Source organism: Engystomops pustulosus, chromosome 3 (assembly GCF_040894005.1).
Source record: "Engystomops pustulosus chromosome 3, aEngPut4.maternal, whole genome shotgun sequence".
In the NCBI taxonomy this organism is placed as follows: Eukaryota; Metazoa; Chordata; class Amphibia; order Anura; family Leptodactylidae; genus Engystomops; species Engystomops pustulosus.
In genome coordinates this window covers 162,484,021-162,508,409 of record NC_092413.1, presented here as the reverse complement: position 1 = coordinate 162,508,409, position 24,389 = coordinate 162,484,021, and the positions used below count along the sequence as shown (strand labels likewise).

Genomic DNA, 24,389 nt, shown 5'->3' with positions numbered 1-24,389 from the left:
CCTTACACGTCGATAGCAGTGGTTGGCTGGCCAGATCAGGTGACCCTGGGATAGACTAGCCGCTGCCCGCGCTGCTCGGATCATTCTGTGTCTGGATGACGCTAGGGAGAGAGCTGCTGCTGGTCAGGGAAAGCGTTAGGGTGTTCTATTAGAATAGTGTTAGGCAGGAGTGATTCTACAAGAACCCAACAGCCCTTCTTAGGGCTACAATAACGTTATACTTTTTTTTTTTTGTTTGCTTGTGGCTGGGCTTGCTGGCACTAGTAGTGCAGCTAGTACCATATTGTGAGGAATTTGCAGGGGGACTTGCTACCGTTGTATTTAGCTCTTAGTGACACACATATCCACCTCAAACACCAAAGTGGGAAAATTTATTAGGGGTTTGATTTCAATTAGGCACAGTCTGCCATTTACTTTTTATTTTACGTTTATTTTTTCATAACTCAGCGTCATCTCATCAGTGTGCTTTCATACTTGGCTAGAAAATAGCCATAGGAGAATCCAAACGGCTTACTTACGCCTACAGTAGCGTTATATATATTTGATTTCTGGTTGATCTGCTGGTGGCTGTCCTTGCTGCAGTGCATATACTAGCAAATTGTGAGCAATTTGTAGTGAGACTTGCGACCGCTGTGTTTTGCGCTTAGTGACGCACATATCCATCGCAAAGACCGAAGTGGGAAAATTTATTAGGGGTTGGATTTCAATTAGGCACAGTCTACCATTTCCTTTTTTATTTTACGTTTATTTTTTTAATAACTCAGCGTCATCTCATCTGGCATAGCAGTGTGCTTTAATACTTGGCTAGAAAATAGCCATAGGAGAATCCAAACGGCTTACTTACGCCTACAGTAGCGTTATATATATTTGATTTCTGGTTGATCTGCTGGTGGCTGTACTTGCTGCAGTGCATCTACTAGCAAATTGTGAGCAATTTGTAGTGAGACTTGCGACCGCTGTGTTTTGCGCTTAGTGACGCACATATCCATCGCAAAGACCGAAGTGGGAAAATTTATTAGGGGTTGGATTTCAATTAGGCACAGTCTGCCATTTCCTTTTTTATTTTACGTTTATTTTTTTAATAACTCAGCGTCATCTCATCTGGCATAGCAGTGTGCTTTCATACTTGGCTAGAAAATAGCCATAGGAGAATCCAAACGGCTTACTTACGCCTACAGTAGCGTTATATATATTTGATTTCTGGTTGATCTGCTGGTGGCTGTACTTGCTGCAGTGCATCTACTAGCAAATTGTGAGCAATTTGTAGTGAGACTTGCGACCGCTGTGTTTTGCGCTTAGTGACGCACATATCCATCGCAAAGACCGAAGTGGGAAAATTTATTAGGGGTTGGATTTCAATTAGGCACAGTCTGCCATTTCCTTTTTTATTTTACGTTTATTTTTTTAATAACTCAGCGTCATCTCATCTGGCATAGCAGTGTGCTTTCATACTTGGCTAGAAAATAGCCATAGGAGAATCCAAACGGCTTACTTACGCCTACAGTAGCGTTATATATATTTGATTTCTGGTTGATCTGCTGGTGGCTGTACTTGCTGCAGTGCATCTACTAGCAAATTGTGAGCAATTTGTAGTGAGACTTGCGACCGCTGTGTTTTGCGCTTAGTGACGCACATATCCATCGCAAAGACCGAAGTGGGAAAATTTATTAGGGGTTGGATTTCAATTAGGCACAGTCTGCCATTTCCTTTTTTATTTTACGTTTATTTTTTAAATAACTCAGCGTCATCTCATCTGGCATAGCAGTGTGCTTTCATACTTGGCTAGAAAATAGCCATAGCAATAGGATAGCATCGTTTGGTTTTAAAAACTAAAAAACACAAAAAAAAACAAAAAACACAAAAAAAGTTAAAAAAAAATTAAAGTTATAACTCTCATTTTCAAAATGTTTAACCCGAGGGCTAGGGGTAGAGGACGAGGGCGGGGACGTGGGCGTCCAACTACTGCAGGGGTCAGAGGCCGTGGTCCTGGGCGGGGTGAGACACCACCTGCTGATGAGGGAGCAGGGGAACGCCGCAGAGCTACACTCCCTAGGTTCATGTCTGAAGTTACTGGGACTCGTGGTAGAGCACTGTTGAGGCCAGAACAGTGCGAACAGGTGATGTCGTGGATTGCCGACAATGCTTCGAGCAATTTGTCCACCAGTCAGTCTTCCACGCAGTCCACCCATGTCACCGAAATCGCCACTCCTCCAGCTCCTGCACCTCAGCCTCCTCCCCCCCAGTCTGCCCCCTCCCAGGAAAATTTGGCATTTGAACCGGCATACTCTGAGGAACTGTTTTCTGGACCCTTCCCACAGTCACAAACCACTTGTCCGGTTGCTGCTGAGCAATTTTCCGATGCCCAGGTTTTCCACCAGTCGCAGTCTGTGGGTGATGATGACCTTCTTGACGTAGTGGAAGAAGTGTGTAAAGAGGTGTCCGACGATGAGGAGACACGGTTGTCAGACAGTGGGGAAGTTGTTGTCAGGGCAGGAAGTCCGAGGGGGGAGCAGACTGAGGGATCGGAGGATGATGAGGTGACAGACCCAAGCTGGGTTGAGAGGCCGGGTGAACACAGTGCTTCTGAGACGGAGAAGAGTCCTCGACCAGAACAGGTTGGAAGAGGCAGTGGTGGGGCCAGACGGAGAGGCAGGGCCAGACCTGGTGCATCAGCGCCAAATGTGTCAACTAGTGAAGCTCCCGTGGCGAGGGCTCCTGCGGCGAGGGCTAGATTTTCAGAAGTCTGGAGGTTCTTTAAGGAAACACCGGATGACCGACGGACTGTGGTGTGCAACATTTGCCAAACCAGGATCAGCAGGGTTTCCACCACTAATAGCTTAACTACCACCAGTATGCGCAGGCATATGAATGCTAAACACCCCACTCAGTGGCAACAAGCCCGTTCACCTCCGGCCGTGCACACCACTGCTCCTTCCCCTGTGTCAGCTGCCCCCTGCCCAGGACCCTGCCACAAAAACCCCATCGTCGCCTCCACGATCCTCCACAACATCCACCAGCGTTCAGCTCTCCATACCCCAGACGCTGGAGCGGAAACGCAAATATAGTGCAACCCACCCGCACGCCCAAGCCCTTAATGTCCACATCTCCAGATTGCTTAGCCTGGAGATGCTGCCCTATAGGCTAGTAGAGACCGAGGCCTTTCGCAACCTCATGGCGGCGGCCGCCCCTCGGTATTCGGTCCCCAGCCGCCACTACTTTTCCCGATGTGCCGTCCCAGCCCTGCACCAGCACGTGTCAGACAACATCATCCGTGCCCTGACCAACGCCGTTTCTGACAAGGTCCACCTGACCACGGACACGTGGACGAGTGCTGCCGGGCAGGGCCACTATATATCGCTGACGGCACATTGGGTTAACTTGGTGGAGGCTGGGACCGAGTCTGACCCTGCGGCTGGTCATATACTGCCGACGCCGAGGATTGCGGGGCCTACCTCGGTCCAGGTGTTTCAGGCCTACTATGCCTCCTCCTCCTCCCACCCCTCCTCCACCTCCTCCTCCGAACTACCATCCGTGGGCATGGCGCCATCAGTCGGTAGCTCTAGGCACAGCAGCAGTGCCGTCGCTAAGCGACAGCAGGCGGTGCTCAAACTGCTGAGCCTAGGCGATAAAAGGCACACCGCCCAAGAACTATTACAGGGCATCACGGCGCAGACTGATCTGTGGCTGGCACCGCTGAACCTGAAGCCAGGCATGGTTGTGTGTGACAACGGCCGTAACCTGGTGGCGGCTCTGCAACTCGGCAGACTGACACATGTGCCATGCCTGGCCCATGTGTTAAATCTGATAGTTCAGCGTTTCCTCAAGACATACCCCAATCTGTCTGATTTGCTCACGAAGGTGCGCCGCATCTGTGCGCATTTCAGGAAGTCCAGCACAGATGCTGCCACTCTCAGGGCAGCGCAGCGCCGCCTCCAACTGCCCGCTCACCGACTGTTGTGCGACGTGCCCACGAGTTCGAATTCAACACTGACCATGTTATCCAGAGTTTACCAGCAGCGCCGAGCGATTGTAGACTGCCAGATGTCAACTTCCACCAGAACTGGTAGTCAGGTCAGTCAGCTTCCTCAAGTCTACAATGAGGAGTGGACGTGGATGTCTGATATCTGTTAGGTGCTGAGTAACTTTGAGGAGTCAACACAGATGGTCAGTGGCGATGCCGCCATCATCAGCCTCACCATCCCGCTGCTTGGCCTGTTGAAAAACTCTCTGGTCAGCATGAAGTCGGAAGCTTTGCGCTCGTCACAAGAGACGGGGGAAGAAGATTCCCTTGTTGATAGCCAAAGCACCCTTAGGTCTGTTTCTCAGCGCATATCGGAGGAGGTGGAGGTGGAGGAGGATGAGGAGGAAGAGGAGGAGAATGTTGGCGAGACACAAGAGGGGACCATTGTTGAGTCCTTCACTGTTCAGCGTGTATGGGCAGAAGAAGAGGAGTTGGAGGAGGAGGAAATGGACAGTCAGGCCAGTGAGGGGAGTGAATTCTTACGCGTTGGTACTCTGGCGCATATGGCAGATTTCATGCTAGGCTGCCTATCCCGTGACCCTCGCGTTCAAAGAATTTATTCCAGCACCGATTACTGGGTGTTCACTCTCCTGGACCCACGGTACAAGCAAAATCTTTCCACTCTCATCCCTGGAGAGGAAAGGAGTGTGAGAATGCATGAATACCAGCAGGCCCTGGTGCACAAGCTGAAACAGTATTTCCCTTCTGACAGCGCTAGCGGCAGAGTGCGTAGTTCTGCGGGACAAGTAGCGAGGGAGAGTAGGCGAGCAGGCAGCTTGTCCAGCACTGGCAAGGGTACGCTTTACAAGGCTTTTGCCAGCTTTATGTCACCCCAGCAAGACACTGTCACCTGTCCCCAGTCTCGGCAGAGTAGGGCTGATCTTTACAGAAAGATGGTGAGGGAGTACGTAGCTGACCATACCATCGTCCTAAATGATCACACAGCTCCCTACAACTACTGGGTTTCAAAGCTGGACATGTGGCACGAACTGGCGCTGTACGCCTTGGAGGTTCTTGCCTGCCCTGCCGCTAGCGTCTTGTCCGAGCGGGTTTTCAGTGCAGCTGGTGGCATCATCACCGATAAGCGTACACGCCTGTCGACTGACAGCGCTGACAGGCTGACGCTTATTAAGATGAATAAAGCCTGGATTTCTCATAATTTCCAATCTCCACCAGGTGAAGGAAGCTCAACCTGAATAATTTATCCACTCCTCCTCCTCCTCATTTTCCTCCTTCTCCTCCTCTTTGTACACTAAAGCAGAGGAAACTGGCTATTTTTTGACAGGGCCCACTGGCTCTAGCTATAGTACTTTATGCATTTAATTTTTCTGGAGGGCCACCGACCCGGTCCTCTGTTTTAAACAATTTTTGGGAGTGCCACATACAGGCACTCAATCTATTTCATTTTTCTGGAGGGCCACCTACCTGCTCCTCTGGTTTGAAAACTTTTTTGGACTGCCACATACAGGCACTCAATCTATTTCATTTTTCTGGAGGGCCACCTACCTGCTCCTCTGGTTTGAAAACTTTTTTGGACTGCCACATACAGGCACTCAATCTATTTCATTTTTCTGGAGGGCCACCTACCTGCTCCTCTGGTTTGAAAACTTTTTTGGACTGCCACATACAGGCACTATCCAAATTAAATTGTCTCCATAGCAGCCTCCACACGTTGTCTCCATTGCTACCTCCAAAAGTCGTCCATATAGCTGCCTCCATACATCGTCCCTTTATCAAACGAGGTGTGTCAGGCAGAAATTTGGGTTGTTTTCATGGATTCCACATCAAAGTTGTTAACTTTGTCGCCACCCAGCTGTGTTATCCACAAAATATACTGGCAAACTTTTATCATTTACCAATATTATTTCAGCGCTTCTTGCGCTTCTGTTTACATTCCCCTCACCCGCCATATCCTAAACTTATAAGAACGCTATTACACTTGATCTTATACAAAAGGTTCTTAGAAGTGCTGTTTGGGGAGTAGCCTAGAGACAGGGGCTTGGATTGGCGAAAGCTCGCCTGGCAGCGGAGCGCCAGCTCCATGCCAAGATCCAACTAACATAGTTTTAACTGCAGCACCTTTAATCTACTACTAGTTCACTGCCTCCATACATGGTCCCCTTATCAAACGAGCTGTGTCAGGCAGAATTTTGGGTTGTTTTCATGGCTTCCATGTTAACTTTGTCGCCACCCTGCTGTGTAATCCACAAAATATACTGGCAAACTTTTATCATGTACCAATATTATTTGAGCGCTTCTTGCTCACCTCCTTTGGTTCCTCTCTGCCACCCATTGGTTTGAAGCCTGAGTCCATTTAGGGTATGTCGCCATGCCACTCTCTAGCCTGCCGCTGCTGCCGCTGCCTCTGCATGAAGTCCCCTATAGTGTCAGGGTCAATTATTGGATGTTTTAGATGCTATCTAGCTTCATTCTGTCACTCTGTCATGGCCATGCTGTTGCCCATAATTTTGGCATAATGGTGCGATTAAGCAGCCTCAGAGGCATCCATGCATGCTGCCCCTGCTGTTTCCTGTCCATTTCTGTGGTGTTTCCATCCTTTTCTGAGGTTCCCAGGTGTTTGGCCAAGCTTCCCTGTGCAGAGCCTTGGTCCCCTTGAAAAATGCTCGAGTCTCCCATTGACTTCAATGGGGCTCGTTATTCGAGACGAGCACTCGAGCATCGGGAAAAGTTCGTCTCGAATAACATTAGCATTTTAGTGCTCGCTCATCTCTAACCATCACCAATGATTCTAAAGGCAATAGAAATCCCCATGGAAATTAGGTTTTATATAATATTATATATATTATATTCATGATGATGTTCCAGAAGGACTTGACTTATATTTGAATAAATGTTGATTTTAGCTTTTTGGAGCAATAACTTATTTTCAGAGAAACACAGTAGTAGACCCCAACACATGTCTAGATAAAGCTAAGAAAATAAGCAAAGAAACTCTCCATTTTTATGTTCATTAACTCTGTTTAGTGTGATAGTACAAGACTGCAGCATTGTTTACTTTATTAATCTTCCCTATTTTTGTACCTCTTTATGCATCTATATAACAATCATTAAAATAAAATAACACAACTATGGTGGCAGAAAGCTTCGTTATTATAGATCACAGCTTAACAAAAATGAAAGACATTTACTAATAGGGACTAAAACTTTACTGACTTTACATCAGGAACATGTGCACATTGGCATATTTTCACAGCGTCTTCGGGCATTGCCAAATTACTGTAAAGTCACATTTGATGTTGAAATCATACAACTTTCTAAAATGTTTCTAAAACAAATGATAAATGTGGCACAAAGTGTTTCGATTTTTGTGGTAAACTGATTGACTGATTGATTTGCCACAGATACAGGCAGTCCCCGGGTTATGTACAAGATAGGGTCCGGAGGTTTGTTCTTAAGTTGAATTTGTATGTAAGTCGAAACCCTATATTTAATAATTGTAGATCCAGACAAAAAAATTTTTGGCCCCAGTGACAATTGGAGTTTAAACATTTTTTGCTGTAATGGGACCAAGGATTATCAATAAAGCTTCATTACAGACACTTTACAGCTGATTATTGCAATCTGGGACTATAGTTAATCATTCAGAAAGCTTCACCAGAGGTCAGAGGGGTCTGTCTGTAACTATGGGTTGTCTGTAAGTCGGGTGTCCCTAAGTAGGGGACCGCCTGTACTAGAAAAAAAGTTATAATTTGATACATTGTAATGTAAAGTATTATACTTTGTTTTTGTCATCATATTCAGAGCATAAATAGTTACTTCTCAAAAGTGTTTCGAACACAAAATACATTTGCCGCATTCAGCTTGTACAAATCAGCTAGAAAATTTGTGTGCATTTCCTCAACGCTTGTAACTATTTAAAAAGCAATCTATACCCACAGTAATATAATGTGCTTTATGTATGCATACCTTAAAAGCCATAAACTTATGATATGGCTTTGGAGCCCAGGCATAAATCTCTACAGCATTTTTTAATGCAATCACCAAGAACTTGATTCGTTCATATTTCACTGTAAAAAATAACAAACAAAACACAAATATTTGTTAACATTTGGCTATTAAAGGGAGTCTACCAGTAATTGTAACTGTACAAAGCAAACCACCAAGCATAACTATACTAAACTCACCTTTGTAAAAAGGAAAGGACGGATTCAACTCACCAGATTGACCAGTGGGTCAGACGCACAGCAGCTAAATGCACTAGGCCGCTTCTGGTAAATATTGTGGAAACAAAGAAGTCCGCCAGCGTGACCAGTTTAAGAACTATTTACTTGCATAATATCAAAAGTGTAGAAGAAGGTGCATAGTATAAAGTGTTGACGTGTTTTGGACAAACAAGGTCCTCAGTCGTTATGACTGAGGACATTGTCCTTAGTCGTAACATGTTGTTGACGCATTTAGGACAAACAGTGTTTGTCTGAAACCCATTAACAATTTATAATAAAGATTATTAGAGTGGTCATGCTGGAAGACTTCTTAGTTTCTAAAAACCATAAAAAATACACTTTTATTCCAGGATTGTAGCTGGATTCTAAAATGGCCCTGCAAAGAGTTTAGCTCTAATCTCGAAATGTAAATGGATTTTTCACAGTTCTATTGCTACTAACAGCACACACAAAGGTATTGTTACACAGATCTCCTGCGTCAATACATAACACTGTCTGCAGCTTTGTTAACATATCAAAACATAATGAAAGGTCCTTAAAGACACAACTTCTTTTTTCACAACAGGAACATATGGTCTGTAATTGCTGCAGGTTACACACAGCGGAATAAGAAGCAAATAAACTACTGCAATTTATAATATTAGTTTTTCAGGGTCTGAAAAATAGTAAAAATAAAAGTTTAAAAAATTATAATTAAAAAAAACATAAAAATTCTAAATCCCCCCTCTCCCCATAGAAGTCATACAAATTACAGGAAAAATCATAGACACATTAGGTATCGCGGTGTCCGAAAACAGAAAATAGTGCCCAAAGTCAAAAATGACACTTTTTTTGCCATTTTGAAAAATATAAAAAGTGATCAAAAGGTCGTACATTCCTAAAACTGATAGCATTGAAAACATCCTCAAAAGTTGGAAAAAATGACAGGACCCACAGCTCCGTACACCGAAGTATAAAAAAGTTATTACCAGAATAGGACAAAAAAAAAAAAAAAATCAAACCCATACAAATTTGTTATCCCTGTGATCAGACCGACCCAAGATTTTTGAAGGTGGGGAGTGAAAAATGGAAATTAAAAGAACCTACCGACTTTATAATGTACGCAGCCCTCTAAATCCCCTACAGTTATCCAGCCTTGCTTCTTCTCCACCTCTGGATCATTGTGCAATATTCGATTCCTCAACCAGGAAAGGTAGTACACTCTTAGCTTGTTCTTTTTCCCTGGAATGTAATTATAAAAGCATTTTTGAATGAATTAATGTTACAAAAACATTAAACGATATATACATACAAAACCATCACAGAGTTACATTTTACAAAATGTAATAAAGTAATACATACACATTTTGCTGCAAACAAAATGTGCAGATTTGGTAACTCAAATGCTCTTCCAATATCAATCCCCACCGCTGGTCTTAATTTTGTTTTTGCTTGTGTGTGCTTAGTAAGAAATAAAATGCCTAATTGCATGAGAACAGAAGGGCGGCTGCCTTAGAGCTGTAAACCAATTTATCTATTTCATAACTCCACCCATGTAAACCAATTTATCTATTTCATAACTCCACCCATGATTTCAGTTATGATTTTGCATTATGAGAATAGCCGGCTCCCCTCAGTGAGCCTATGGCTCAATTAACCAGCTCACCATTCCCTCTTTAACCCACTACAATTGGGTTAAAAGTGGTGTGGAATGGGGTGACTGGCTGGACTGCAGCTACCTATTATACAGGTAATAGGGAGCTGTTCAGGATCCAGAAGAGCTGGCTCTTCTTAGTGAGCAAAGTCTAATGAGCCAGCTCACTAAGAGACTCAATTCCCATTACTAGCTCCTTCCTCTGCCTGTGATAACAAGTCCTGGAGTCCGTGTGATAAACAAATCTACGGCCTCATGAGAGGGGAGGGGCTGATGCTCCCTGCTCACAGAGGAGGAGCTCTTTCTGTTTATGTAGCAGGGCTGAGTGTGTACATGACTGTGGATAAAGATAACTCCTACATAGAAAAGTGAGGAACAATTTCTACTCCGTTCCCTATAAGTCCCTCCATCCCAGTCTGAGATTTTACAGAACTTTCTCTTCACCTAATGCTGTTCCCGTACCTCACCTTGTACTCAGAACTTTGTAGATAAGCAAGTAACCTTTAGTGCTCAGACAGCACAGGCTATAGACTTCATGTAACTGTTTTACTTATGATTTCTACCACTTATTACATATTCCCTGCTCCTCCATATGATGAAAGCTGCCAAGTTGTCACCATATACATCCTGTATGTGCACTGTGCAGTGTTCACTGGATTTACTTGTGGGAAACTAAATGGATTAAATTCTAAATTTCTTTGAGAGAAAACACAGGGCATCATGGTATCTGTGGGCAGATTGAATTTGACTCAACTTCAGGGCAAGTACAGGAAGACATTAATGTCCACCCACTTCACCACTAGTGAGAAAGATTTTTGTCAAACACTTTCAAAACAGAAAAAGCCATAACTCTGGAACTTTTTGTTGCACACTGAAAATAGGTTTCATTAACAACAGGTATTTCATTTCTAATATTTCTTTCAATCAATATTGGAGATGTCAAGGTACCATTTATTATAACATTAAACTTTTATAACTCTGAAATGAAGCTGTTTCATGCTGTACCAAGCACATAGATTACTACATGTAGTTTATATTGCACCTGATATAGTTACAAGGACATTCAGTCCCTCTAGAACGTCCATCTGCTGAAACCTTCGCCTGTTGATAAGATTGTAGACCTTTCCTTGGCCACTTCGATCCAACAACATAAGTCCATTCTCTGTGCCCACTAGCAAGTTTACACCTGCAAGAAACATATGTGTAAAGGCAAAAGTGATGTCCTAAAAACCTATATTTTTTGCTACTTAAGACATTTTTGAAGCTTTTCTTTCAAGACACATAAAATATGAAGAAACATAATAAACAAAACATGCACAAAGAGTATGGTACATTATCACTCACCCCATAATGCTGCACAAAGTATCTCAGAATTAAAGCGTTTCTTGTATTTCCGGATCTCTGGAGTATCGCTGTGAGGACGAATATTGGTAGGGTTCACGTTTACCACTGATATTTTTCTGGCCTCATTCAGCTTGGCTTGTTCTTGTCTAAGTAGTTCGCTAGTAAACAGGGCTAAAAAAAACACTCTCTTCATTCAGCAAAAAAAGGATAAGAAAATGGAGCATGCGTGTTCTGTCACAAATCATTATTTGACAATTCATACTGGGCAGCGGCAAACCATTAAGATCCACCATCAGCTTAAATCATTCATCCAAGAAAACTAACGAGAGCTGATATGGCCAATGTTGCTCAACCATTTTCACATTAATTTTTTGGGGGGAAAGGATATAAAGAAATAAAACTTCAAGCACAGCAAAAAAACAAAAATAAACAAAAACGCCTATTCTCATTCAGCCAGGAAGAAGGACAGCCGATACTGCTTCTTTTCTAATGGTACAGTATAAAAACCTTACAAAAGCATAGGTTTACTTCCTAAGATTTTGGTTGATTATTTTTGAATCCATTTTATTTTTAATAATACATGTGTAAGGTAGTTGTAAAATCATTACCTAGATAAGACTGATATTTCTATAAAAAGACTCTAATGTTGTATTTTAAAGGCAGCTCCCAAAAGAAAAAGTAAAACCAGCATTGTATAGGTCACGTTATAAAGCTTAGTGTTCGTGTGCATCTACCAACCACTCTAAAATTCTACTCTATTTTGGACCACACAGAAAAATTTTAATAAAAGACCATGTTTTAAGCACTACAAATATTATGAGTAGAGTGCATGAAGGGGGCCCTTATAATGGTAAGAGAAATCATAGTGAAACTACTAAGTAGGCACTTTAACTGGACAAAAGGTATTGTGCTTTGCTGCGCCCTATTGATGTACCTACCTCCAAAAATACTGTAGAACATGAGAGTCAAGTCAATAAAATGCATGCATTACATTCACTATAAATCCCTGCACCACAGAGGAAGCATCTATCCTGTCAGTTCTTCCTAGCATTACTTGAGCAAAGCCATCACAATGAACCAGTTAAAAAATAATCCTAAACAAGTCACCTCTCTACCTACCTGGCGGCTAAAAGACCAGCACCAATTTATTTAAGTACAAACCATATTTTCCTAATACCTGTTGCAGAAGTCTCTTCGTCATCATCATCATCATCTTCATCATCATCGTCATTATCAGTTGGTGAAGTTTGGTAAACTCTTGGATCAACAAATGGAGTAAAGGATGATTTGGTGGTACTTCCCATGCCATACTACAATGGTTAGAACAATAAAGATCAAACTCCAATGTTCTGAGTGGTTCAAAACATTTTTTTATATAAAATTAATGTGCAGTAGAAAGAAATTCTGTTGCTTCTTATTTTATAGGATTACTTGATGTCCTGCAGGCCAGGTACATCATCACAAGTCTTGGTGGCAGCTGTAATGGTAGCTTGTAATGATGTATTTGACCTATGGGACACAAGTAAAGCCAGGTGGGACATCCCAGCACAACTCCTTAGGTCATCTGTATACATCATTCAATGTTCTTTATCCATACAATGCTGAATCTCCCAAAATGTAGAAGGACAGAATTGTGATCCTATCCTATAACAGGTCGGCGGCAGCTTGTGGGCCTAACTCTGTCTGAAAGGTTCCCTTTAATCAAAACTTTTCCAATATGACCGTCTTTGTTGCCTAGTGCAAAGCTAAGCTTTCATTTATCTAGAGCAGTTTAAGAAATGAAAGCTGAACCCTGTTTGGATGTCCTATTATTAGGAAATATTAGTAAATGAAGCCTGTTGCATTTTAAAGTGAGGACCAGAATACAGCTTTCTGATTATATTTTTTATACTTAGACCTTTAAAGCCTTTCTGTCCTGTAAGGGTTAGAGCGCTGAAACCATCACATTTTGCACGGACATATTCTAAAGCTGAATTTTGTGTGTTAAACTTTGGCTTCCCCGCCTTTTTTGTGCTAATCATAGTCAACTAACTGAGGAACTGAAATAGATAACTGATAACTGTACAACTTTTTTTTATTTTACAATAAATACTCTTTCTTTACCAATACAACTTAGAGTGTAACCGTCATTCTGAGCAAAAAAAAACTATAAAACATAATTCTGCTTCAGGTTTCCCTGGGAATTATTCCTCAAAGTATTTTGCCTCTCGGTCCTCATTTAGTACCTTTTTTGGCCCATAGCAACCAGGGTTTTCAGCTCTCAAAAAAACTACAATCAGCAAGATGGAGGAGCGGGACTTCCTCCTGTCACCTCATCACAAGTGCATGCTGCTGACCAGTGACACCAGAGCTATCAATGTACTGTATATCCTATCTATATCATATCTATCTATATACCTATTATCTATGTATATCCTATAGCATATCTATCCATAAACATATTGGGGCACATTTACTAAGGGTCCGCAGCCGCGAATCCATCGGGTTTTTCCCGAATATTTCCGCTTTGCGCTGTATTTCACGGGATTGTGGCGCACGCGATCGATTTTTGGCGCAATCGCACCAACTTTCGCGCGACAGAAATCGGGGGCCGTGGCCACCGGACAACCCGAAGGATTCGGAAAAACCGCAGAATTTAAAAAGCCATTTGTGTCGCAAGATCAAGCACTCACATACACCAGAAAAAAGCAGGTGAACTTCGGCAGACCTCAGCGCAGCAGCGACACCTGGTGAATATCGGCGCACAGACCTTAGTGAATCCCGGCAGAACCCGAATCAGCGTCGGAGAACCCGCCGCTGGATCGCGACTGGACCGGGTAAGTAAATGTGCCCCATTATCTATATATATCTTATCTATCCATCTATTTGCCCATCTTTCCATCTATCTTTGTATTTCCTATCTATATCATATCTATCTATGTATGTTTATCCTATCTATATATCTATTATCTAGTCATATCTACTATCTATGTATATCCTATCTATCATGTAGTCATATCTAATATCTATGTATATCCTATCTATCTATGTAAAGCTTGAAGATTTGGCGAGTCTCTCCTTTCCTGCCGCTTCCTGCAGTGGAGTGTGAGGTGAAGGGGAGGGGGTTGTGATGGATCTGCATCTTGTGTCTGTGGATTATTTGTTTATATACAAGTGTAGGGAAAACAGAGAGAGATAAGTGTAGGTGTGTAGTTATTACATTAGTTAGGGCTTCTCTCTGCACATGACTGAGTGCTGCAGCAGTGAGCTGTGAGGTAAACAGCTGACAGCAGAGAGAGGAGACAAAAGGGGGTGTGTCTCTAGCTCCGTAGTCAGCTTCTCAGTGTAGACTGAATGTGCCCAGCGACAGCAATCTAAGGAGTCACTAAAAACAGGGGGAAGGCTGCAGAATACAAGATTTGGGTAACTAATCCACTTGCAAAAGGGCTTAAAATTACCTGCCCTACAACATATCAAAAGTTTTTTTTAAATGACGGTTACACTTTAACTTTTATATGACCTAATTGAGGCAACTGAGGTTGTCTGGTAAAGACATTAAATTACCGTATGTTTCGGACTATGAGGCGCACTGAAAATCCTTTGATTTTCTCAGAAATCAAAGGTGCGCCTTATAGTTCAGTGCGCCTTATATATGAACCTAGACGTTTTAGCAGGCATTTATTGATGGTGCGCCTTATAGTCCGAAAAATACTGTATACATATAATTAGCCTAGCTCTACTATAGGGGAGGGGGGGGGGTTATGACCCACATTGGTGTGACTAGCTTAGCGGCCTCTCCTACTACTGACTGTGGTTTTAGAAGAATCCAGAAGGTGGGGTCCAGCAGGGACTGTGGGGAACAAGTAACTGAGCAGCACCAGACAACCCATTTTAAGAAGCTTCTCTTTCGTTCAAATCATAACCACTTGGTTATGTGATTTGACATGTAATGATGATTAGCAAGTCAAGATAAACACAGAAACCAGCTTTACTACTGAAGACATAAGGATGAGCATCTGAACAACGGAAGTCTTAACCACATGTGATCACAAGCATGGGTACCCGCAAATTCCACTGAAGTCAGTCTTCTGCAGTATTAGAAAAGTTAATGCCCACCACCGCTCTAGTCACATGAAGATCTCAGGGAAACTTGCAGGTCCCTGTTATCAGACATTAATTCCCCACCATTCAGGTACTGACCCATTACCCTGTTAGTGGATAAGTGTATAAATTGGGCAAATCCCCCTTCAAGTAGGTACACATTACCCCTGATCCCTCCCAAGTTCTCTATGTTATAATCAGTACTGACAAATGACATGCTGTTATTTTACAGAAAGTCTGGGTAAGTATTTCTCATGCATAAGCCTTCTTTTAGCATTATTAGTGATATAAGAGGTAAGGCTTTGTTAATGCTGACATCTTGAACATCATCCTGTCCTACCTAGCTATGGTTCAGTGCTAAAACGGCACCAGAGAATTGAGGAAATTAGTGTGCCAACCTGCAGAATCAACCTCAGATCTGACTTTTCCAACGTGCATTATTATGGTGTGAACATGACCCATAGGTTAAATTCGGCAGGGGCTTGTCTTATAAGCACTAATAAAGTTGGAAAACGTATGGTTCTTTAAATAGAGACACCAGAATTAACCATTTAGCCAGCAAGCGTTAAGGTTAGTTTGGTAGTGCCACCACCTACTTCATTCCCAGTCTCCATTTCCTGTGCATGCGTTGAACCTCTCCCTAAAGCCTCAGTTGGAGTACCCACCGGAGAGTGGCTCTGTTGAACTAAGTCAGGGAGATTTATATGGCCGGCAAAACCATTACTTTCTGCGTGGCCAGAACGTTTTTTATCTCCAGATGTCTGCAGAGACATGAAGGAAAGTACATGGACAGTTTATTAAAAGTGCTCAGCTTCAACACTTAGAGCATGCACGTTACATCTTAGACACATAGCTTGGAAACTGTAAGATGGAAGAATAGAATTTTTTAAAGCGGCTTAAGCAAACATACCATCTACATGCATTTCACAAAAACAGGACATGAAAAAAAGACAACCTGGATTTTTTTTTTGATTCTTGAGCTATGGATATTTCCCGATATGATAACACAAGCACAGTTAAAATTAATACAAGGGAGTAACTAACAGGCCTGACACCTAATGTGGTGTCGCATACAGAGCATACATTATAATAAACATATGTTCAAGAAGGAATTGACAACTTGCTGATCCTGTTCTTAAAGTCACAAAATGTTCTATACTGGAAATTCCATAGTGCCAATTGGAAAAAATGAACAAGGTGGTTTAAATAGTCTTAAATGGGTTGTCCAGAGGTTGAAAGACATGGCTGCTTCCTTGCAAAACAGTGCCACACTTGACCATGGTCTGAATGGGTATTGCAGTTCAGCGGTGTAGAAATGAATGGAATTAATTGAAATTCCATGCACTATCCAAGGTCAGGTGTAGAGATGTTTCTGCAAAGAAGCATCCAAATCCATGGACAACCCATTTTTCAGATTTCTATTGAATTGTAATAGAAATGTAGTAAAAAAAAAAAAAAAAAAGCTAGTGTGCCACCTTTGTTTCCTGTATTATTAGTAAGTAGAGTATAATGGCATAGAAGGAAATACTCCCATAATGATGAATCCGCAAGTAGTGAACACTCTCTGTGTAAAGCTTTCAGCGATCCCTTTCCGGCATGCACTAGCTGGATTGACATTTATATAATGAAAAAGCTGAATACGAAAGAGGATCCATCCTCGGCGGCCTCACACACACATACTGCAGCGGAGAATAGGCTGGATTCAATAAAATATTTATTATACACTCCTTGGCATTCATTATTTTGCCAGATTATGAACAGAGTATGGAGACTATTTTTTCCATTCGCAAAAAGTATGAGATGATTTATTACGGAAAATGTAAAAGGGCAGGAAAGAGAATGAGAAAATCAATCTTCTGGGACATGTCTTTGACTTTTTACTCAAACATCTTAGTTATTTTTTAGTGATCGAAGTTCAATAAAAAAAAACTAAAATATGACAAGAATTTCCATCTATAGCAATTTTCACTCATTTTGTATTATAGTCAAAGGACAGTGGTTCTCAGAATCTTTTCTCTGAATGCAAAAATCCTTGAAGTAAATCGACTTTAAAGTAAATTTCAAGTAAATAATTACCAATGCTGCACCTTCAAGACAACCTAAAGCACAGATGCACAAAAGTGAGTTTGTTCCAATAAAGTTTGTCTTTTGGATTTAACAACCCAGGATAGTTGAACTGAACAAACTCACTCGTATGCAAATGCCCAAACAAAGGTTATTATTAATCTGACGCCATCTACTTCTGCTCTGGTCTATGAAAGGCTTGTACGGTGTGGTAGTATCTCAGTGATAGCTTATAGCTAGCATATCAGCTCTACCTTGTATGATATTAGGAGTACAATTTGTTGAAAGAACTGTCCAGGTAAAAAAAAATGTTTTTCACATCGCTTCCTAGGTTCTCCTCAATTTAGTGCAACTTGGACTTCAGGTCGATTGGGGACACAAAAGCAACTGTACAGTCCTTGTGTGGTTTAGTGTCACAAGGTATTACATACCTGGTTAAATAAAACTTTATGTTTAACAAGAGATGAGTCCAATTAACAGCATCCGACTCACACCCGGGGTTGTGATTCAATGAAGCCAGCTTAGTACACCCTGGCTTCACTGCACAAGTCCAGTGCATAAGTCACATGTCCATGCCAAATTTCAACGATGGAGGCCAAGACTGGTGGTGAACCTAGGAAGCTGTACTATGGGAGAGGAGGAGGATTGGCAAGGTATTATGTAAATATTTTAGTATAGTATTCTGTTCTTTTGGTAAGAAAGAGCTTTGCTTGACAACACTCAAAACCAATTCAAAATCTTACCTCTCGTATCATCAATGTCCCTTCCCTTGAGTTACTTCTGAATGACTCTGTTTGGGAGTTTTCATTCTGTGTCCCCGTATTATATGGCTCATTGTTCCCAGACATTCCCGTAGGTCTAGAAGCAAAAAGTAATAGGCCATCATTGTATTATAGTAGAGATTATGGTCACCCTTTCATATGATTGTATGGTAGCTGTACGAATGGCAGCTAGCATGTGGCCGCCATAGGAGTGCATTGAGCACAGCACGGTATATTGAGCACACGTGTCACTGTACCATGCCGTAGACGGAGAAAAGATAGAGCATGCTCTATCTTTTGCTGTATGTACTCCAGTCAGAACGCCTCCCTATGGAGAGGGGAGGGGTGAGGAGCGCTCACCCCTTGGGCCAAACATATGCTACGTCCTGGTCTGGCTGGTCTTTGAACAGTCCACAAAAAGGGACCTGATCAGAGACAAAGAAACTATGAAGAAGCCAAAAATTTTGTGCTGTCATGGGAACAAGGATTATCAATAAAATGTCAGCCTAACTAGGGGCTGTCAGTCGGATGTCCTTAAGTTCTGGACCACCAGTATTATACATATATAATTTTTTTAATGCATATAGCTTAGAGTAAGAGAAGTTTAGTACATTAACATGTACGTACACCAGGACAGAACTTACATTAGACGTGGGATGTCGTTGACTGGCACAGTTCCATCCTGTGTCTCACTTTCCCCATCTTCTTCTTCACTGCTCTCCGATTCCTCACTGGATGAAGAATAGTCGGTCACCTTCTTCATAGGTCGATTGGTCTCCTCAATGCGAAGTTCTCTCAGTTCTTTTGCCAACGCAGTCAAGTCCTGCAAAAACGAGAGGAATTCTAATTAGACCGCATCAATAAAGGAATGAGAATGCAGACGGACATTTCCTCCGAATGAGTGCAACTGTGCCATAACCAATGAGAAAACAGCCAGACAATAAAATTACACATCAGACATACAGACAATGTCTTAGGCAGAGGTAACATTAAAAGACAAATTATTTCATTACAGACTTCTGTAAAACCATAATGTGCCTATTGCGCAGAGCAGATGGATACATTTGTGTGAAATATCTAAATATTGTATCATAGTAACCTGGAAATTAGTTCTTAATGCTTCTGTCTAATATTATGGTACTATTTCTTTCTTATTATTTGAGTATCTTGATTTTTTTTCCCAGGTTACTATGAATTAGCCATGATTATAAGACAGCATAGATTCTCCACCAGGACATCACAGGCAGCGTTGATAGTATGTACTGGTGTATACCGGTCATGCTTATAAAGCAATGTAAGTGAGGTAGTGAAAAAGCATGAGAACTCTGTAGATGATGAATTTGCCGGATCTGTGGAAGAAAACATGCAAAAGAAAAAAACACCATTGGTCTTACCATTTCCCCCTATATTTGTGACCAATGTCGCCACCAATGCATTCGTTTAGGGGTTAAGGAGAAAAAAAGCATTGAGCATCACTGTAGTTCCCGGCTAGGATCTAATGCATAAGCAACTTGTACACTTGTTTTCACAAAAACTTTCCCTTCCATCCTCTATTATAATGTACGGTACATTTAATTACCCTATACGGCCTACATTATCTAACGATTTGACTGTTTAATGGTGCATTTTCTTTGGATCTAGATAGAGGTGTTACCGTCAAGTATAAAATATGCAGATTATTATGCAGATATACTACAAAATGTAAGTTATTTTTATTTCTACTCACTTAATAAGTACAGTAACCATCTTTCCTTCAGTGGGACTGCACAATAATGATGTTCACCAGCTGAGCAGTATGACAAGCTTTCTATAGGAAGCACGTATTAAACTGCATTTGTAGTTTTAAAGCTTAAAAATATATCATTTTTTATGTTGTATATACAAAATGTAAAATTTTTAACTGTACAGTATCTGTTCTTGTATGGAGTATTTTAAAGTAAGCTGTCACATTGTAAATGCAGTTTAATCTGCAGGTAGCAGATCACCAATGAACTAAAACACTTTTAATCGTTTATAATAAATACGAATCAGTCTTATACCAAACCGTGCTTTGGTCATTTACTCTTGGTTACAAGCGCACCCATCCGCAGCGCCATATTCTTTCTTCCGCCTATACCTATATGTTTATGGTTCCATTGGATACTGGTTATTGGAGCGCTTGGGAGCTGCTGAGGTAACCTTAAGAAGAATTTATCATTAAGGGTAATCGATACCCCCACATTTGTTTCTGCAACCTTACAAGGGGCCACCAGGTGAGCACTTTTCAATACTTACCTGGCTGCAAACCACCCTGACGTTATCACACGAGGCGCCATCCTCTCTGGTTGTCTTTTTGTTTCTCTTTCTTTTCCTGACTTCTTTGGATGCTGTTGGAGAGGGGCCAGTTCTTCGGCATATCATTTCTCCTATATACCCTGCTCTCCGGAAGAGGTTTCTTGGTACCAAGAAGAAGAGGAGGCGGCCGAAGGGGGCGTACTCTCCCGATTTTCCTTATAGGCCGGCTGTTCCCAGGATTCCCTGACGGATCTTCAAGCCATTCCCTCTGAAGTGAAAGCCCTCCTGCGTTCCAGTGTTCCTGTGCTCCTGAGTGTCCCGTGTGCAGTTCCTGTGTTCCAGATCCTGCTCCTGTGTTCCAGACTGTTCCTGTGTTCCAGACTGTTCCTGTGTTCCAGATCCTGCTCCTGTGTTCCAGACTGTTCCTGTGTTCCTGTTCTGTGTGCCTGCTCAAGTGTTCCTACCGTGAGTTCCAGTGTTCCTTCCAGCGCTGTTCTCCCGCTGTCAACACGGGACCGTACTAGTCGCACCTCTGGAAACCTGCAGCAAGACTATCCCGCAATAAATTGGCCCGGTCTTTCTGGCACCAATGACGATGGGTACTGAAAGGGTTAATTTATAACAATTTAATTTATAGTAGGACTTTCTAAATGACAAGGAACTCAGTTCGAAGCCTGCAGACTGGACTGCATTTGCAATATGACAGGTTTTATCTAAGCAGAAACGTACACATTTTTCTGCTCTAAACACAAATTATATAGAATTAAAACGTGCAATATTTTAAAAAATAATTTACATTGCATGAATTTATCTCAAGTAACGAAAATTAGCAGATATAATTTTTAATAAGGAAGAGTGATCACCTTCAGCTATAATAAATGACACTAGTATTCATTAACATGTTAATGGAATACTAAAGTGATAAGAAAACTGCGCAACTCCAGTTGCAAGTCTGTTAATGCTAATGCCTTGGGCTGTCACTGAAATTCCTCCATTCTCAGCCATTATACCAACTGCTAAATACATACGATTAGCAGTAATGTACACACATCACTGTGTACTCTTTGTTAAATTGAAAAACTAATCACAGTTTTAGAATTAATGATGCAAATTATGACCACATAAAAAGAGTATTAGCTTAACTTTCCAACTTTTAACCACTTTCAACCAAGTAATATTAACATTTTCTTACTTTTTCATTCAGAAACACCACTATATGCTAACAATAGAGGCCCGCAGTCTGCATGTAAGCAGCACTCCCATTGGATGTACTCTAAGCAGATTTACCAGGGCTGATCCAATAGATATATTGTAGCTGCAAATTGGAGGAAATGTGCACATGCTGAGATATACATAAAAAACCTTCAGTCTAAAGCAACAGAATGTATGCAGCAATATTTGACCCGCAAGGCAAAGGGTGATAACTACGGATGCAGGAACTATTCCATTTTCATTGTTTTTCGCTTTCCTAGTAACCTGCTGTTGACTCTAAGTTACAGGAAACTGGCAGCACCCATCCTATATGTCCTCAGCATATAGAAAAGTCCTACAGAGGCCACTTCTAAAATCTTCATGTTAGAAATTTGTTTGTACCACTTCTAATAGAACATTGCTGAAACATTTCTTGTAGATATATATGAATATGACAACCTCAAAAGGGTTCATGTACAGTCAAATCTTAAACTATAGGGACACTCCTATTTATTTAGAAATTTCTAGGGCAGATAACAAGGGAACTGCATATCAAATTTTTAAGAAGGCATTGTATTTATCTGATATGACTTATGCCACACATTAAGTGCATTGTGATAGGGGAAAAAAACACCAGAACATGAAGAATGGAGTACTTCCTGGAGTAATAAAAAGTCTAACACTATTGTAACATGTGTAACATGTTGGTTTGGATGGAGTATTCCAGTGTTAGCTAAACATTTCCAAGCCTTTGTCGATAATTGCTTGCAAATAATCGACTGCTTTATCCGAAATCTCACTAACGACTTGGCTTTAGAACTGACTTGATGTAATTGCATTTCTTTTCTAGTGGCTTCCATCCAAAGCTAACCATCAGTGTGAATGAGCCTGTAGGCAAGAAACTTGTTTTCTTACCGTTTTGTTTTTAGTTTTCACTCTCCGCGGCATGATCTTTCCATCATCCGCGGGCAATGCCTGCGAGATAACATCCTGTAGAAAGGTATCAAGTGTGAAAGGAGAGGACAATAAAAAATAACTTGGGATCCATGAATAACCTGTCCCATGTTTCCTGACCATGCCATTACCAATTATATGCAAAACAGTTGGTGACATTTGTTTCTTACAAGTGTTTTACTGTGCACAAAAACTGACATATAAGCGATGAAAAGCAGCCTGGTTATGAATATAGCAAGTCACATCTTCTGCGCTTTGTGGACACCATCGTACAGCAGCACTCAAAATGAATTTCGCTCTTCACAGATGCAGTGACCCACATGCAAACATGCACAATGTCTATGAGAGCTCCACACACACAAACATGCCATATCATGTAGGTAACAGACACACAATCTGATTGATCATAAAAAATAATGTCACACAGCTGCCTAATAATCCACTTTGTCTACAGTATTTGGTTTCCATGTGTAACAAAAATTGTGATTGGTGACAAAAATATATATCAAGAGTGAAGATATCAGTTCCTAAAATGCATGAACCTCCATGAACTAAAATTATAACAAGATAAAAAAAATCTATGTGTGCCGTATCCACTTAGGACATGTGCCCTAATCTATCAATTAAACCAATGTATTCTTTCTAATAAAAAATGACTTAATGAGTTTGGAAAAAACTGGGAACAAACTTTTAATTTATTCAGCCCTCCCCTTAAAAGATGCCCAATCTAAATTAAGAGTATATGAGATATAACACTTCTGGACATTAGATCACTAGTATATTTGTGTAAACGTTATCCCTCCTGTGCATGAAACTCTCCCTCTCTCCATCATAGGGGTCTTAAAAATTTTTTTTTATCCATCTACTGCTGTTTTATTTTCAGAATGATTTATTTTTACAAAAAGAGACTCCCGCATAGAATCCATATTTTTCACATTCCCACAGACTTCTATGACCGAAGCCACCAGGGGAGGAATAAGACCTGCTCTGAGTTTTCTACAGCCAACTCATGGATCTGTGAAAAACACACATCCATGAAAATCAATGGGGTTGACACATGTAGATCACTCATGTTATACATACCCTATTTAAGTATGCCCTGACCACAGACAGCAGGACTCTAAGGTTCTGTGTCCTTCTGGCTCCCCAGATGAAAGGGATCATAACCACTCTCATATTAGTGGTTGGCACATCCGCTGGAAGCCAGCAGAACACTGGACTTCACAAGAAGTCCCATATCCTGCTATTCAAAGGTTATGTGACCAGTTGCCCATGGGTAAACCGTATACTTTCCCTGTTAAGGTTTGCTATAAGTGGCCAACCCCTTAAAAAAAAATACTGAAAGCACAAAACCTTAACGTCATTGTCCACGAACGAGTTTTGTCTGACAAACTTGCTCTGTGTGCTTGCGGGACTCACTGGACTGGACCTAGAATCCCTGCACTGAACTCAGAATGTCCTCTCAGAGCAGAGTTTCTAGGTCAAGCCCAGTTTACAAGGTTTTGGGACAACATAGTGAAGGAGGCGTAAATAAGCTGTGACAGTAGTGGAGGCAATGAGGATGTTTTTCAAAGACAGATTCTTCTACAGTAATCATGTCTATGGTGTAAATGAGATTTACTGAAAACCCCTATAGAGCTAGCAAGTGTCAGTCTATTTAACCTCGTGGCTAGAGTGAATATTGTAGGATGTTTTTATTTAATAATGATTAAGTTAAGTAATTTTTTGGTTACACCTTAAAGAAACACTACAGTCAGAGCTAATTCATTGAATAATACATGGTGCAGAGCCTGAAGGGAGGAGTAGGACTCATTTTATTGTATTGCTAGAACCTAGAGTCATGCTCCTCCCTTCATGCCCTGCCCAAGGTATAATTAAATGAA

General features: G+C 41.5%; 1 protein-coding gene across 16 annotated transcripts in view; it reads right to left on the bottom strand.

The window, feature by feature from the left end:
• The window catches only part of TNIK (TRAF2 and NCK interacting kinase), a 169,872-nt gene that overhangs the window by 8,090 nt on the left and 137,393 nt on the right, over nucleotides 1-24,389 (bottom strand). For 9 of the 16 annotated variants that reach the window (XM_072142801.1, XM_072142800.1, XM_072142802.1 and 6 more), the window contains 9 exons: nucleotides 22,468-22,542; nucleotides 18,732-18,910; nucleotides 18,070-18,184; nucleotides 15,859-16,023; nucleotides 12,360-12,492; nucleotides 11,183-11,353; nucleotides 10,881-11,024; nucleotides 9,292-9,426; nucleotides 7,949-8,049 (listed from right to left, as the gene is read on the bottom strand). In XM_072142801.1, coding sequence (XP_071998902.1) covers nucleotides 7,949-8,049; nucleotides 9,292-9,426; nucleotides 10,881-11,024; nucleotides 11,183-11,353; nucleotides 12,360-12,492; nucleotides 15,859-16,023; nucleotides 18,070-18,184; nucleotides 18,732-18,910; nucleotides 22,468-22,542 — 1,218 coding nt within the window. Of the gene's footprint in view, nucleotides 1-7,948; nucleotides 8,050-9,291; nucleotides 9,427-10,879; nucleotides 11,025-11,182; nucleotides 11,354-12,359; nucleotides 12,493-15,858; nucleotides 16,024-18,069; nucleotides 18,185-18,731; nucleotides 18,911-22,467; nucleotides 22,543-24,389 lie in introns of those variants that run through there. The other 7 variants (XM_072142805.1, XM_072142813.1, XM_072142815.1 and 4 more) reach the window with 3 other exon arrangements.